At 43.8% G+C, this 15,777-nt stretch overlaps 1 protein-coding gene across 6 annotated transcripts in view; it reads left to right on the top strand.

Annotated features, from left to right (window-relative positions):
• The first annotated feature begins 942 nt into the window (after positions 1-942).
• dhx40 (DEAH (Asp-Glu-Ala-His) box polypeptide 40) overlaps positions 943-15,777 on the top strand; it is a 40,343-nt gene continuing 25,508 nt past the window's right edge. The window contains exons 1-9 of one of the 6 annotated variants that reach the window (XM_043718138.1): positions 943-1,166; positions 1,321-1,486; positions 2,531-2,676; positions 3,084-3,203; positions 4,249-4,482; positions 7,065-7,131; positions 9,839-9,970; positions 11,372-11,471; positions 13,765-13,851. In XM_043718138.1, the coding sequence (XP_043574073.1) occupies positions 1,122-1,166; positions 1,321-1,486; positions 2,531-2,676; positions 3,084-3,203; positions 4,249-4,482; positions 7,065-7,131; positions 9,839-9,970; positions 11,372-11,471; positions 13,765-13,851 (1,097 nt within the window). In that variant the 5' untranslated portion in view covers positions 943-1,121. The other 5 variants (XM_043718139.1, XM_043718140.1, XM_043718141.1 and 2 more) reach the window with 5 other exon arrangements.

Raw genomic sequence — 15,777 nt, 5'->3', positions numbered from 1 at the left:
GGTCTTTGAAGAAGGAGGCCATCTGGGTTGTACGGTATTGGAACTGGTCCTCCTGGGAGCAGATGCGGCGGAGACGAAGGAATTGGGAATATGGGATGGCGTTTTTACAGGGGGCAGGGTGGGAGGAGGTGTAGTCCAGGTAGCTGTGGGAGTCGGTTGGTTTATAGTAAATGTGCGTGTTGATTTGGTCGCCCGAGATAGAAATGGAAAGGTCTGGGAAGGGGAGGGAGGATCTGAGACGGTCCAGGTAAATTTGAGGTCGGGGTGAAAGGTGTTGGTAAAGTGGATGAACTGTTCAGTCTCCTCGTGGGAGCACGAGGCTGCGCCGATACAGTCATCGATGTAGCGGAGGAAAAGGTGGGGGGTGGTGCCAGTGTAGCTGCGGAAAGTGGATGAACTGTTCAACCTCCTCGAAACGTCGATTTTACTGCTCCTCAGATGCTGCCTGAACTGCTGTGCTCTTCCAGCACACCAGGATTACTGTTAAGGAGAGAGTTCCAGGACATTGAGACAGTGACAGTAAATGAGCAGTGATTTAACACCCTGACTCACAGCTATGTATTTTGGGAGGGGAGTCCTGTTCAGGTTCCCTGTGTTCACAGTAGAGGATGCTATTCTGGAGTAAGGCAGCAGAGGGCGGAACAGTGAGGCAGCAGCTTCTTGTGGCTTCACTTTCCCTCATCACATTCTTTGTTTATCATTGGGTTCATGTTGTCATCAGAGTGCGACTGGTTGGTGTTTCCTGTTGCCCTGAAGCAGCAGATAGAGGGAGGAAAGGAGTGGAGGAAGTGTGTATTAGATAGAGATAGAGATAGAGATAGAGATATATATAGATAGATAGATAGATAGATAGATATAGAGGGAGTGAGTGAGTGAAAAGGAGAGGAGGGAAGAAGAGAGAAAGCAAAGGAGAAAGAGGGAGGGAGGAGTAAAGGGGAAAGAAAGAGGAGGGAGACAAAGGGAAACAAGTGGGAAGGAGAGAGAGAGAGAGAAAGGGAAATGAGAGAGAGGGAGAGGATTGAAATTTAACTTGAAAAGCAGGAAAAGGCACATTCCAAAGGATAGAGAAGAACCATACAGAGTACTGTGGACACTCAGTGAGGAGCCCTGGCTGAGGCAGGATGCCCCGTGAGAGGGAAGAAGGACAGATTCGTTCCCAAAGGGAGGTGGTGTTGAAATTTAACTTGAAAAGCAGGAAAAGGCACATTCCAAAGGATAGAGAAGAACCATACAGAGTACTGTGGACACTCAGTGAGGAGCCCTGGCTGAGGCAGGATGCCCCGTGAGAGGGAAGAAGGACAGATTCGTTCCCAAAGGGAGGTGGTGTCAGGGGGTAGCCAACTGGGAGCTGGGTCTGGGTCACTACCCATCCACCGGCACAGGGAGCGGCTGGTTCAGGCGGTCAGAGACCATCCCTTCCTGATTGTGACTGGGGAAACAGGCAGTGGGAAGACCACACAGTTACCGCAGTACCTGTACCAGGCAGGTAAGACCAGAGTTACATTTCCATAACATCGTTCCCAAATCTTGGGACATTCAGAAAGTCACGGGGACTGTCAGTAAAGTACTTTTGACCAGGAATCACTGATATCATGTTGGAAACATGATAGCTAATGTGTGCATGGCAAGATCCAATGAGTAGTGGTATGATGGTTGTGATGTTTACTGAGGGATAAATATTGGTCAGGAGTGGGAGGTCTGGTGATGGAATGTATAGCCTCCCCACCTATGGGTTGGGTGCCCAGGGTTCAAGTCCCACCTTAGAAGCTGATGGCCCTGGTGAGTGAGTTTTTGACACAGTCAAATTGGTTGATCGTCAACTTGCAAACCCTTTTGAGACACGTAGGGCAGGATGATTTCCTAGTCGACCGTGACCACGTGGTAATCGTGCAAAACAACCTCCACATCGTTCCCCCATCCCCTGTTTAAAAAGGTCTGTGAACAAGTTCCTCCTGTAACTTAAATATCATTCCCGTTTCAAGGCAATGGGAGATTAGCCAGGACACTGGAAATAACTGCACTCCCCCTCACCACTTTAAGGTGGTGTCACAGGATCCTGTATGCCCATCTAAGTGGGCAGACTGATGGGTCTTGGATTAACACCTTGTCTGAAAGATGGCACCTCCAGTAGCATGGCACGCCCTCTGTAGTGTCCTGGGAGATCATGCTTGACATCATGTGCTGGAGTGGGACTGAAACTTGCTAACCCTGAGTGCCACCCACTGAACCAAGGCAGACGTTAATGGATGGGGTGCGATGCCTCTGCAGTTGAGCAGCCTTCCACCTGCTGCGGTCTAGCCTCCCATGGGCTGGAATGCCCCTTGGCTGGGGCACTGCAGGAAATCCAACCTAAAAGGTAAGGTAGTTTGGTCTGGGGTCAGAAGCACTCCATCCGTAGGGCGAAGGTTACCTGAACCCAGGATCAGGGATATGTTAAATGTTTCTGTTTCTCTTCCTTTTGAGAAGCGCACAGCTTGACAATTGGCTTTCCAATTTGACATGTGAAGCTTTTCCTCTTTCTGTATTTCAGGACTCGGACAACACGGCATCATCGGGGTCACACAGCCACGAAGAGTGGCTGCGATTTCTGTGGCCCTCCGAGTAGCGGAGGAGATGGCCTGTCCTCCAGGTAGCAGAGTGGGTTACCAGGTCCGCTTTGATGACTGTACCTCTGAGGTGAGGTACCAACAGCAGGTCACAATTTCCTGCGCAGAATGACGTTGACTTTGCTCAATTTGCTGCTCAGGCCCCAGATCAGTAGAACTTTGGAGATTTTTGAAGCGCGTGGGATGGTGTAGAGCATCAGCTATGATCATGCTGGGTGATGATGCAGGTTCAAAGGGCCAACTGGCCACTTTGTTTTCCTGTTTCATATGTTTGTCATCGTGCAGCTGCCTGCCATTAGATCAGAGATTTCTTGATGCTGTGCTGACCTTGGGGATTGTCTTAATAGTTCAATGAAATGCCTGGCGAGTAAAGGCAGTGCAGTAAACTGTTCTGCACCTTGCTGAAGTGGGATGAGGCAGCACTGCCTGTTGCTGTGCTGTAGATACCATTGTAATGGCAGCTCCCTTTTTCCCCAGGAGACGGCAATAAAGTACATGACGGATGGCTGTTTGCTTCGGGAGATTCTTCAAGACCCTTGCCTCAGCCGATACAGCGTCATCATCCTGGACGAGGCCCACGAGAGGAGCCTCAGCACAGTTATGTGAAACTTTGCTTTTGGAAATACTGTCTCATTTGAGAGTGCAGAGTTGGATTTTAAATGAGAGCTTGATTTATTTACTTAATCGTTTTCTCGTTGTAGATGTTTTATACTTGCACAGCCACCAGCTGGGTTTGTGTTTTTATTTGTTCATGGGATGTGGGTGTTGCTGGCTGTGCCAGCGCTGACCCCGCTCCTTAGCTGTCCTTTTGAGGTTGGTGTTGAGCCACCTTCTTGAACTGCTGCAGTCCTTGTGTCAGTCCAGCCTTAATGCTGTCAGGCGGGAAGTTCCAGGATCTTCCCCCACATTACCTGTTTTTTATTTGCCTCACAGGATGAGGGTATCGCTAACTAGATAGCATTTTATTACCCATCCCCAATTGTTAGGAGTTAACCACATTTTTGTGGGTCTAGATTCACATGTAGTCCAGACCAGGTAAGGATGGCAGTTTCCTTCCCTAAAGGACATTAATGAACCAGGTGGGTTTTGGATTCATGGTTGTCATTAGATTCCTAATTCTGGATTTGTCTTTTATTTAATTCGAATTCCACCATCTGCTGTGGTGAGATTCACTCTGGTCCCCAGAACATTCCCTGGGTCTCTGGATTAACAGTCCAGCAATAATACCACTAGGCTGTCACCTCCTCCAATCCGCCTTGCATCGTGTGGAGGTGATGGACTAGTAATCCAGAGGTACGGATTAGTGCTTTGATGAAATGGGTACATGGATGTTTGATCTGACATTAAACATCCAATCAATAATTAAAAATGGTTTTGATAAATGGTAATACTTCTGGAAAACCAAAAAGTGACTGAATGCAGGAGCCACCCCAAGTTAAAATGTCCCTCCTTGTCTGCTATAGTCTCTACCATGAGGCATGCACACTGTTAATAGACATCTTAGACTCACTTGTATAAAGCCTTTGCGTTGAACACTGAATTCAGCCTGGTCCATGTAAAACTGTGAGGTGTGCAGAAATAGTTGGGGTTTATTGTGCCAAACTTCCTCCTCCTCCTAACACTGGGTGCTGTCTCCCCTCAGGATATTCTCTTTGGTTTGCTCAGGTGCCAGTCGGCCTGGGCGCCAGTGTTGCGAGAGCGCGAGGTGCCCCTGAAGATCATTGTGATGTCAGCGACGCTGGAGGTAGAGAAGCTCACGCAATTCCTGGGTGGTTGCCCCGTTTGTCACGTGTCTGGCAGGATGTACCCTGTCGAGGAAATATTCTGCAACCTGATTGGACCAAAGGACAAAGAGGGCTCGGGCTTGGTGAAAGAGGTGACTCTTAATTGCTTTTCCTGATCCATGCGCGTGGGAGCATATCCCAACAACTTAGTGCCCTCCCAGTTTGAGCAGGGCTCTTAGCTGGCAGCAGACAATTGAGTGTGTAATGTTTTCGTGTTGCAGCTGGGAAGCTGGTGCTCGATCAAGGTTTGATCTCAGCTGACACTCTAGCTTTGAGGGAAAGCTACATTGTTGTCGTGATGTGGAGATGCCGATGTTGGACTAGGATGTACAAAGTTAAAAATCACACAACACCTGGTCCAAAAGGTTTAATTGGAAGCACACTAGCTTTCGGAGCGCCGCTCCTTCAGCTGGTTGTGGAGGACACAATTGTAAGGCACAGAGTTTATTATAAAAGTTTACAGTGTGATGTAACTGAAATTATACATTGAAAAATACCTTGATTGTCTGTTGAGACTTTCATCTGTTCAAATACCATGATAGTTTCACTTCTTTCATGTGTAAATCACAAAACCTTTTATTAAAAGTTGCATTCTCATGTTAACTGTAACAATTGGTGTTAGCTGGACAATATGTTGAAGGTGTGAGCCCCCATGTTCTCTGTCTGTGCCATGATGTTTGGATTGATTCTAATCTAAAAAGTGAGATAACAGAGTTTTACATGAATTCATGCAGTTTTTGAGCAAAGTACAATGTAACTCTGCAAGTACAAATTCACCCACAAACGCATATGTATATGTTTGCATGGGGGTCTTTGTGTCTGTGTCTGGGTTGGAGGCTTGAGAGAGTGAGAGCACTCTCTCTCACACTCACAACCCAGACAGACAGACACAGACACAAAGACCCACATGCACACATATACATATATGTTTGTGGGGTGAATTTGTACTTGCAGAATTACATTGTAATTTGCTCAAAAACTGCATGAATTCACGTAAAACTCTGTTATCTCACTTTTACACATGAAAGAAGTGAAACTATCATTGTTGTCGGTGCTATCTTTTTGACGGATGTTAAGCCACACCCATCGGTTCTGTTAGGTGTAAATGACCCCATCGCACCAATGAGAAACAAATAGGGAGATATACTATCCTTCCAACTCTGACCTCCTGTGCATCACTCACTTCATTGTCCACCACTGGCAGCTGAACCTATAAAGCATCGAGGCACCCAACTCTGAAATTCCGCCCCCCCCCCCCCAAACCTCTCCATAAGACCATAAGAAATAGGAACAGGATTAGGCCATTTGGCCTCTTAAGCTTCACCATTCAGTTGGACCATGGCTGAGCTGATATTCGTCATGTTCACTTGCCTGCCTCTATTCAGAACCCTTGATTCCCCGACTGATAAGAATCTAATCAATTCAACTTTAAATAAACACAAGGACTCTGTCCCCACAGCTCTCTGTGACAAGGAGTTCCAAAGACTCTCAACCCTCTGAGAGAAGAAATTCCTCCTCACATCAGTCGTAAATTAGTGCCCCTTTATTCTGAGACTATACCTTTTGGTCCTAGACTCTCCCATGGAGGAAACACCTTTTCAGCATTTACCCTGTCAAGCCCCTTAAGAATCTGATATGTTTCAGTGAGATTTCTCAGTCTCTGTGTCCTACCATCCTTGCCAAAAACATTTCCCAAAGCCACTCTCTTTGACCAAATGTTTACTCATCTGCTGTAACGTCTCCTCTGGGTTGGAGTCAACTTTTATACGAAGGGCATTTTTGAATCATCTTGGGACTGTTCATCCACTACGTAAATGCAGATTGTCATCACGTTAGCAACTGTTTTCAGTTTGATCAACGGCACCAAGAACGCTGGCTAGTTAGCCTTCTGTCTCAGGTGGTCATTTGTCTTAACATGTGACTTTACTGGATGAAATAAGCTGACTGTGATGAGGTCTTGCTTTAATTGTCCAAGAGTTCAGTTCGACTGTACTTTTTGTAGAATTTAACTCCTTGTCTTAGGCACGATTTTATTGCCATAGAGGGGGTGCAACGAAGGTTCACCAGACTTGATCCAAGGATGGCGGGACTGTCCTGTTAAGAAACATTGGGCAAACTGGGCTTGCACTCTGTACAGTTTAAAAAAATTGAGAGGTAATTTCACTGGAACTGACAAGTATTGCAAGGGATAGGGTAAATGCAGGTAGGACGTTTACCCTGGTTTGGGAGTTCTGGAGTCGGGCTGGTATTTAAAAATAAAGGGGATGCCATTTTGGATCAAGATGAAAGCGTTTTGTTTTACTCCGACGCTCCTAAATCTTTGGAATTCTCTACATCAGAGGGCTGTGAAAGCTCATTCTCTGAGTATGTTTCAGCTAGAAGTTGATAAACTTTTGATTACCAACAGTGGAAAGGGTTGTGGGGATGAGGTGGATAAAGGGCATCAATGTTTGATCAGCAATGGTTGTGTTGAATGGAGGGGCAGGGTTTGAGGGGCTGAATGCCCTACACATTCCGATGGCACACTTGCTGATTGGACAGTAATTGTGCTGTAAGGGCACTTGACTGGGAAGCATTACTGAAACGTCCTGGGAATATATCAATGTAGATTCACTCATTTTGAACAATAGTGTGTGCTGCTTATCTTTAATCTTACCGTGTTCCTCATTTTCAGGTTGCAAACATCACGGTGGATATTCACATGAATGAGCCCGAAGGAGACATCCTTGTGTTTTTAACAGGTGGGCCACAGTGTAACCATTGTCTGTAGTGTAACCAGTCAGACTGACCTTCCACACAACACCACAAAGTGGTGGAAGCAATCAGAGTTGCTCTTTCACCACGTGTACATGCGTTTTCCATAGTTTTCCAGAAAATGTTACAGTGGGCCAGATAATCTGGACTCAATGGATAAAACTCTCACCTCTGAGTCTGGGGTTCAAGCTCCAGAGACGGGAGTGCTTAAACCAGGCCGACACTTCACTGCAATGCCAAGGGACTGCTGCACTGCCAGATGTGCCATCTTTTGAGTGGGGGTATTAAGCTGAGGCTCCCTCTGGTGGATGTAAATGATCCCATGGCCACCCTGCACACTACGATGTCTCCTTCTGGTTCACTAGGATGGTCTCTGGTATGGAGGGATTGTCTTATGAGCAAAGGCTAAACACGTTGGGACTCTGCTCATTGGAGTTGTGAAGAATGAGAGGTGATTTCATTGAAACAAAGGATTCTTAAGGAGCTTAACAAGGTAAATGCCGAGAGGAATTTCCCCTGATGACCAGAGGACATACTCTCAGAATAAACGGCCCCAGTTTAAGACCGACGTGAGGAGGAATTTCTCCTCTCAGAGGATTGAGAGTCTTTGGAACTAGTTGCCAAAGAGAGCTGTGAGGACAGAATCTTTGTGTATATTTAAGACTGAGATTCTTAATCAGTCGAAAATCGGGGTCATGGGAAAAAGCAGGAAAATGGGCGTGAGGAATTTTTTTTAGATCACTTACAGCATGGAAACAGGCCCTTCGGCCCAACAAGTCCACACCGACCCTCCGAAGAGCAACCCACCCAGACCCATTCCCCAACATTTACCCCTTCACCTAACACTATGGGCAATTCAACCTGGCCAATTCACCTAACCTGCACATTTTTGGACTGTGGGAGGAAACCGGAGCACCCGGAGGAAACCCACACAGACCCAGGGAGAATGTGCAAACTCCACACAGACAGTTGCCTGAGGCAGGAATTGAACCCGGGTCTCTGGCGCTGTGAGGCAGCAGTGCTAACCACTGTGCCACCGTGCTGCCCAATTGTGTTGTAACAGCTGTGATCCTATTGAATGGCCGATCAGGCTCAAGGGGCCGAATGGCCTACTCCTGTTCCTATCATTTATGGTCGCTATTTGTGGAAGTGCTTGGGAGTTCTCCTTGTTGCCCTTGTCAAAATGTATCCTTCAAACAACATAACTGAATCGGATGATTTGGTAGTTCACATGTTGCTGTTTATGGAATTTTGTGATGAAGCACTTTAGCTGTCTCATTTCCTACAGTAATGTTTGAAAATATTTAACTGGTTGTAAAGCACATAAGGACTTCCTGAGTTCATGAAAAGTACTGGATCAGCACCATGGTGAAATTTTACATGGCCATTCAGTTCAGCTGACTATGCCTGAGACCAGTTTCTGAAATTTTGCTGTGCTTGAAGAAACACTGATTACAGCCAGTGAAAGGCCTCGATGTCAGGAACATTTTTGAGATTGGATTTTAAATTGTTCTGCTAATATTTTGGATTTAATTTCACGTTTTCTCTAAGTTTATCGATTCAAAAACTCTTATCTAACTTATATTTCTAATCTTTTCTGAGTGGCATCTTGTGATTGCTGACCGGCCTGTTTGGTCACAAGAGCAACGTTTTGGCTTAAACGAAAAAGAAAATAGAAATGAGAAGCTAGTAGCCTTAAAGATGACCATGCAGCTTTCAAATTCAAACACTGTAAGGAAAGAAACGTGTTGTCCTTACAGGGTCTGGTTTGCATGTGACTCCAGACCCAAAGCAACTTTGTAGATTCTTGCTAGCCCTCAAAATGCCTGAACACATCATTGTGTCAGGCAAGTTGGGGCATGGTTAATAAATTAGATTTTTCTGTGTTGCCCACAATTTTGGAGGCTGAATACATGTCAGAAATTGCTGGCTACATGGTGACCAAGTAACCATAATTGATATCAAAAATCTGTGTGGTTCACTAATGCCCTTTAGGGAAGGAAATCTGCTGTCCTTACCTGGTTTAGTCTACGTGTGTTGCCAGAACTATGACAATGTGGTTGACTCATAACTGTCCTCTGGGTAATTAGAATTGGGCAATAAATGCCAGTGATCTCATTCCATAAATGAATTTTTCCAAAAACAAAATCTTCTTTTGAAGGTATAAAATCCTGGAATGTTTTCCAATGGTACTTCACAGACAGACTGCAAGGGATGACCACCACCTTCTCGAGGACAATTCAGAATAAGCAGCAAACAATCCAAGAACAAATTTTAAGAACTCTGTATTTCCATTTTCTTTCGAAAAAGGTGACCTAATAGAGGTTTCTGGGAAGATCTTGATAGAGTAAATCTACTCCCCCTGCTGTGTGGAGGACATCAACATTAAAAATATATTGGTTTAAAAAGAAATCTAGTGGGGAGATGAAAATTTTACTCCGAGGTAATTGATGTCTGAAAAGATGGTGGAAGCTGAATCCTAAATTGAAAAAGGATTTGATAATGTACTTGATGGTGAAGAATTATGAGAGTTACAGGTGAAAAATGGGGATGTGGGATTCATCAGAATTGCTCTTTCGAAGAGATACAATAGACCATGTAGCCACTTGCTGTCTGTAAATTGATATGATTAAAATTGTTCTGTTACCTTGGATGAGTTCAGCATGTGCTGCTATTAAACTCTTCGTTTTCCAGGGCAGTCTGAGATTGAGCGAGCATGTGACTTGCTTTTCCAGAAGGGAGAATCAATCAATTACCGGTATGACGTGAGAGATAGATCAATCGAAGGGCTGCTCATACTGCCACTATATGGGTCTATGTCAACAGGTAACACTGACAGCAAAAATCATTTTATAATGTTGTTTTTGTAATTTGTTTTATTCATTTTCCTGTCCACGGTTTCGTCACTTGATATTTGTGAGCCAAAGGTGAGTTTGAAGACAAATACAGAAATTGCTGAAGAAACTCAGCAGATCTGGTAAGCAAAGCCAGCATTTTGAGCCGAGTGGTCACTGGACCAGCAGATGCTGCCAGACTTGCTGAGTTGTTTCCGATCTCCAGTAATTGCAGTTCTTTGGTTTATTTTGAGAGTTTGAAGACTGACGGAAAATGTAGGAGCGAAGATCCTGCCATGTTGGGTGCTTCAATTATCCTTCATTTTACCCAGTTTTTTTATCGTACGGTGTGGGCATGGTGGACAGAGAGAGAGCGAGAGACAAAAGGAGCAAAAGCATGACTAAGAGAGAGCCATGGTCCCTCATGCATGCAGCCTCCTTGACATAGCTGGGACTGAGGACTTTGTATTTGGGGAAGGGTGACTGTGAACATGAATCAGTCCCTCTCGGCTAAACACTGACAGGTTATCAGAAAAATGGGAGAAAATGGAAATCGCTTAAACGTGATCAACTATTATGTTGGCTATGTGGTGGTTCCGCCTTTAGTCATGGGATCTTGATATAGATAGCAAACACTCAAAGAGATTATGACAGTGGACCTTACAGGATTTCAAATTTAAACATCTTCACCGGATTTACCTTGAACAGAAAAAGTTGACACACTGAAGATTGTGGGAGTAATTGTAGGAGGGATGGGATGTGCTGAGTATTACGTGCAGATTTCCAAGCTGTGGACCTGAATTTTAACTTCGATTCAACTGTTGGGGGTGATGTATGTACCAACCCATTTCTGCAGTCTCTGTCCCTTCTCAGTGAAAGGAGCTTGTAGTGGTTCCTGTTGGGTTGATGACAGATATTTGCCCCCAGCACAGACTGATTGTAAATTGTTAGAGTAATTCAGATGAGATTAATGCTTGTGAAAAATGAAGAAAAATGCTTTTGGTGAGATACAAAAGCTCATCTCAAGTGTTTGGGTGTACACTTGCTAAAGAGAGCTTTACTGTGTATCCAGTTGGTGCACTAATTGCTTAGGGAAGGTTTATTTGGACCGTGTTGAGTGAGCTTTACTCCATATCTAACTCCATGCTGTTCCTGTTTTGGGGTTGTTTGATGGGGTGAGTATCGAGTGAACTTTACTTTGTATCTAACCCCGTGCTGCACCTGCCCTGTGGCATTTGATCAGGACACCAGAACCAAACACACCCATGCTCAGCACCTAGAGTTTCTCTCAGCCAGACGTTAAGCTAATAAGCTGTGTCTGACTATGGAAGCATTGTTTTAGTTGTAATGTAAGATACTCTGATCTCTATCCTAACTGTAATTTCTTAATCAGATCAACAGAGGAAGGTTTTTCTTCCTGCTCCACTTCACATTCGGAAATGCGTCGTTGCTACGAATATTGCAGCCACTTCCCTGACGATTGATGGAATAAGGTAAGTGGAGTTGCAGGTTGACAGGGGAGTGAAGAAGATGCTGGTGCCTTGCCTTCATTGGTCATAACATTGAGTATCGGAGTTGCAATGATATGTTGAAGCTGTACACTTTTGGAATACTGCGTACAATTCTGGTCGCCCTTCTGTAGGAAGGATGTCATTAAACTTGAAAGGGTGCAGAAAAGATTTACAGGGACATTGCTAGGGTTGGAATGTTTGAGCTATAAGAAGAGGCTGAATAGCCTGGGGCTATTTTCCCTGGAGTGTTGGAGGCTGCGGGGTGACCTTATCGAGATTTATAACATCATGAGGAGGATGGATCGGGTGAATAGCCAAGGTCTTTTTCCCAGGGTGGGGGACTCCAAAGCTGGAGGGCATCGGCTTAAGGTGAGAAGGGAAAGTCTTAAAAAGGACATCAGTGGCAACTTTTTCATGTATAAGGTGGTATGGGAATGGAATGAGGTGCCTGTGGAAGTGATGGAGGTCGGTACAATTACAACACTTAAAAGGCATCTGGATGGGTATATGAATAGGAAGGGTTTAGAGGGATATGGGCCAAATGGGACTTGGTCAGATTGGGATGTCTGGTTGGTGTGGATGATTTGGCTGGAAGGGTGTATTTCCGTGTTGTATGACTCTATGACATGAAGACTTGATGTTACTGTTGGAGTCTGATTGCCCTCCACAATCTCACCCTTATTCCACAACCACCATCTGTCCAACTGACTGTGGTACCTTCAGTCACACTGGGAAATGACACACAAGTCGAGACTGAGCATTGGTGCTGTTTGACCATGGAGGGAATTACTGAACAGGCCAAATATCCACACACACAAATTTCATAAAATTCCAGAATTGTTACAGTGCAGAAGAAAGCCATTCACCCTATCATTTCTGTACCAGCTGTCTGAGCATTTTGACTTAGTGCCAATTTCCTGCCTTTTTTTCCTGTGCATTGCAACTATTAAAGTAATTACCTTAATATTCCATTGAATGCCTCACTTGAACCTGTCTCCTCCACACTTCCAGGCAGTGCACTCCAGACCCCTAATCACATGCTGTGTGAAAAAGCTTTATCTCGCCTTGCATTTGTTTCTCTTTAAAAACACAAACTGTGCCCTCTGGTTCTCAATCCGTTTATGAGCTGGAACAGTTCCTCCCTATCCACTCTGTGCAGAACCCTCATGATTTTGCAAACTTCTCTCAATCGCCTCTTTGTCTTCTCCTCTCCAAGATAAACAGTCCTACTTTCTCTAATCTTTGCTTATCTAATCATTCCTTATAACTGAAGTTTCTTATCCCTGGAACCATTCTCAAAACCCTCTTCTGCATTCTATCTGATGCATTCACTTCCTTCATATAGTATGGCACCTAAAACTGTACACAATACTCCAGCTGAGATCTAACCAGCATTTTATACAAGTCCATCATAATGTCCCTGTTCTTGTACTCTGTCTTCCTGTTAATGATATCTGGAATATTGTATGCTTTATTAACAGTTCTCACTATCTGTCCTGCCACTTTCTAATGATGTATGTACATATTCATCCAGGTCTCTCTGTTCCTGCGCACCCTTTAACAAAGTCCTTTTATCAAGATCATGTTAATGAATAAGTCTGTCAATTTCCCTCACAGGATTGTGTCCTGACTTATTAATCAATGCTGAGGGACCTCTGCCAATAAAGGGAAATGCATTCCATAAACATTTAGTACACAGTCTTAGTGAACACTTCAGTAAAGGACAGAGAGAGTACTGGACTGTCAGAGGTGCCATCCATCAGTCAAGACTAAACAGAGACTCTTGTCTGCCCCCTGAAGCAAAACATTTCTCTGCTATATCTTTGCCAAATTTAATCTCAACCCTACACTGCTAAAGTAGATTATCTGATTGTTATCCCTTCCTTATTTGTAGGATCTTGCTGTGTGCAAATTGGCTGCCATGTTTCCTATGTTTCAACAGTGACTACACTTCAGTTGTACTTGATTAGCTTTAAAGTGCTTTGGAATGACGAGATTGTGAAAGGTGCTATATAAATGCAAGTTCTGTATTTCTCTCATTTAAAAGTTTGTTTAGTGATGTGCCAGATGATAGACTCCAAAGTTACAACACGAACGTAACACTGAATAGAACTGGACTTCGGCCAAGGAGTAAAAGATTTAATTTTTACCCTGAAATATTCTCATAGAATTGAGTGTCCATTCATGAGGCAGTATGGATTGCATTTTGTGATTGGAACTTCTTGCTGGAATTGTGTAACATTAGTTAACAGACTTCCTGTCTCTTTAAGTACAGATACGTCGTAGATTGTGGTTTTGTGAAGCAGCTGAATCACAACCCACGTGTTGGACTTGACATACTGGAGGTGGTTCCAATATCAAAGTAAGTTTCTAAAAATATGATTATAATTCATTCAAAGTAAACACACTAGGTACATGCATAGAATTCTGGTCTGTTTCCAATGTGTTCCATTGTATAGAATTCTAATCCACTGAACACCCTATTCATTCAAATGAAATAGAATTCCAATGGAGTGAATCACCTTTCTGTTATCTTAAAACCATATGACGTAGGTGCAGAAGTAGGCAGTTCTGACCTGGATGTGCTCTGTGATTCAGTAAAATCAAGTCTGATACAACAATCCTCAACTCCACTTTCCAGCCTTAACCCGTAGACCTTGATTCCCTTAAGTACAATTAATAATTATAATGACTAATGTCTATCTCAGCATTAAATTTATGTAATGGCCTATACTTGACAGTCCTCTTGTGGTAAAGAAGTCCACAGATTCTCTACACTCTGAGAGGAAAACTCCCCAGCTCCACAGCTGTGTCTTAACTTGGTGACCCCTTATTCTGAGGTTATATCCTCTGGTCCTAGACTTTTCTGCAAAGGGAAACACCCTTCCTGCATCCAGTCTGTTAAAGACTTTAAGTGTCTTATACATTTCAATAAGGTCACCTCTCGTTCCTCTAAACTCCAGCAAATACAGGGCCAACCTAATGGACTGCCTCCAATTCCAATACATTTTTTCTTTGATAAGGCAACCAAAACCGTTCACAGTGTTGTAGATGTAGTCCAACTAGTGCCTTACATAAATTTAGCAAGGCCTCCCTATATTTAAACTCCATTTTCTTTAAAATGAAGGTTAACATTCTATTTGATACTCTTATTTCTTACTGAGTTTGTATGCTATCTTTTTGTGAATTATGCAAAGGATTCCCAAATTCTTTTGTGCTGCAATAGAGAAGTAATATTCTTCTCGCCAAAGTGCATAACCTTACATTTTCCCACATTATATTCCATCTGCTAAGTTTTGACCCACTTGCAGAGCCTGTCTGTAACTGTGCAGACTGTGTCATCTCAACACTTGCCTCCCCACCTATTTTTGTGTCATCTACAAACTTGGCTGTAGAAATTCACTTTCCTCATCCAAGTTATGAATAAATATTGGGAGTAATTGTGGCCCCAGCACTGATCCCTGCGGCAGTCCACTAGTTGCCATCCTGAAAATCATCCCTTAACCCAAGTATGTCTTCTATTAGTTAGCCAGTCCTCTATCTATGCCACTATATTACTCATAACACCACTGGCTCTTATTAAGTAGTGCAATGTGTTGAACCCCTTTATAAATCTAAATATATTATACCTACTGTTTCCCCATTATCTATCTTATTTGTTACCTCCTCAAAGGATTCTAATAAATTTGTCAGGCATAATTTTCCCTGCATTAAGCCATCCTGACTCCAATTATGTATTTCTAAATATTCTGCTGTTACATCCCTTATAATAATTCTGGAATCTTCCCTGTATCAGATGTTAAGCTAATTGGCCCATGGTTACTTTTCTATGTCTTTTTCCCTTTTTGAACGGATTGTTACATTGGCAGTTACTCTGATACTCTAGGATAGAACATAGAACATAGAACAATACAGCACAGAACAGGCCCTTCGGCCCACGATGTTGTGCCGAACTTCTAACCTAGATTAAGTACCCATCCATGTACCTATCCAAATGCCGCTTAAAGGTCGCCAATGATTCCGACTCTACCACTCCCACGGGCAGCGCATTCCATGCCCCCACCACTCTGGGTAAAGAACCCACCCCTGACATCTCCCCTATACCTTCCACCCTTCACCTTAAATTTATGTCCCCTTGTAACACTCTGTTGTACCCGGGGAAAAAGTCTCTGACTGTCTACTCTATCTATTCCTCTGATCATCTTATAAACCCCTATCAAGTCACCCCTCATCCTTCGCCGTTCCAACGAGAAAAGGCCGAGAACTCTCAAACTATCCTCGTACGACT

The sequence above is a fragment of the Chiloscyllium plagiosum genome, chromosome 28 (genome assembly GCF_004010195.1).
Source record: "Chiloscyllium plagiosum isolate BGI_BamShark_2017 chromosome 28, ASM401019v2, whole genome shotgun sequence".
In the NCBI taxonomy this organism is placed as follows: Eukaryota; Metazoa; Chordata; class Chondrichthyes; order Orectolobiformes; family Hemiscylliidae; genus Chiloscyllium; species Chiloscyllium plagiosum.
Note: the sequence above shows the minus strand (reverse complement) of the source record. Positions and strands in the feature narration are given on the sequence as shown.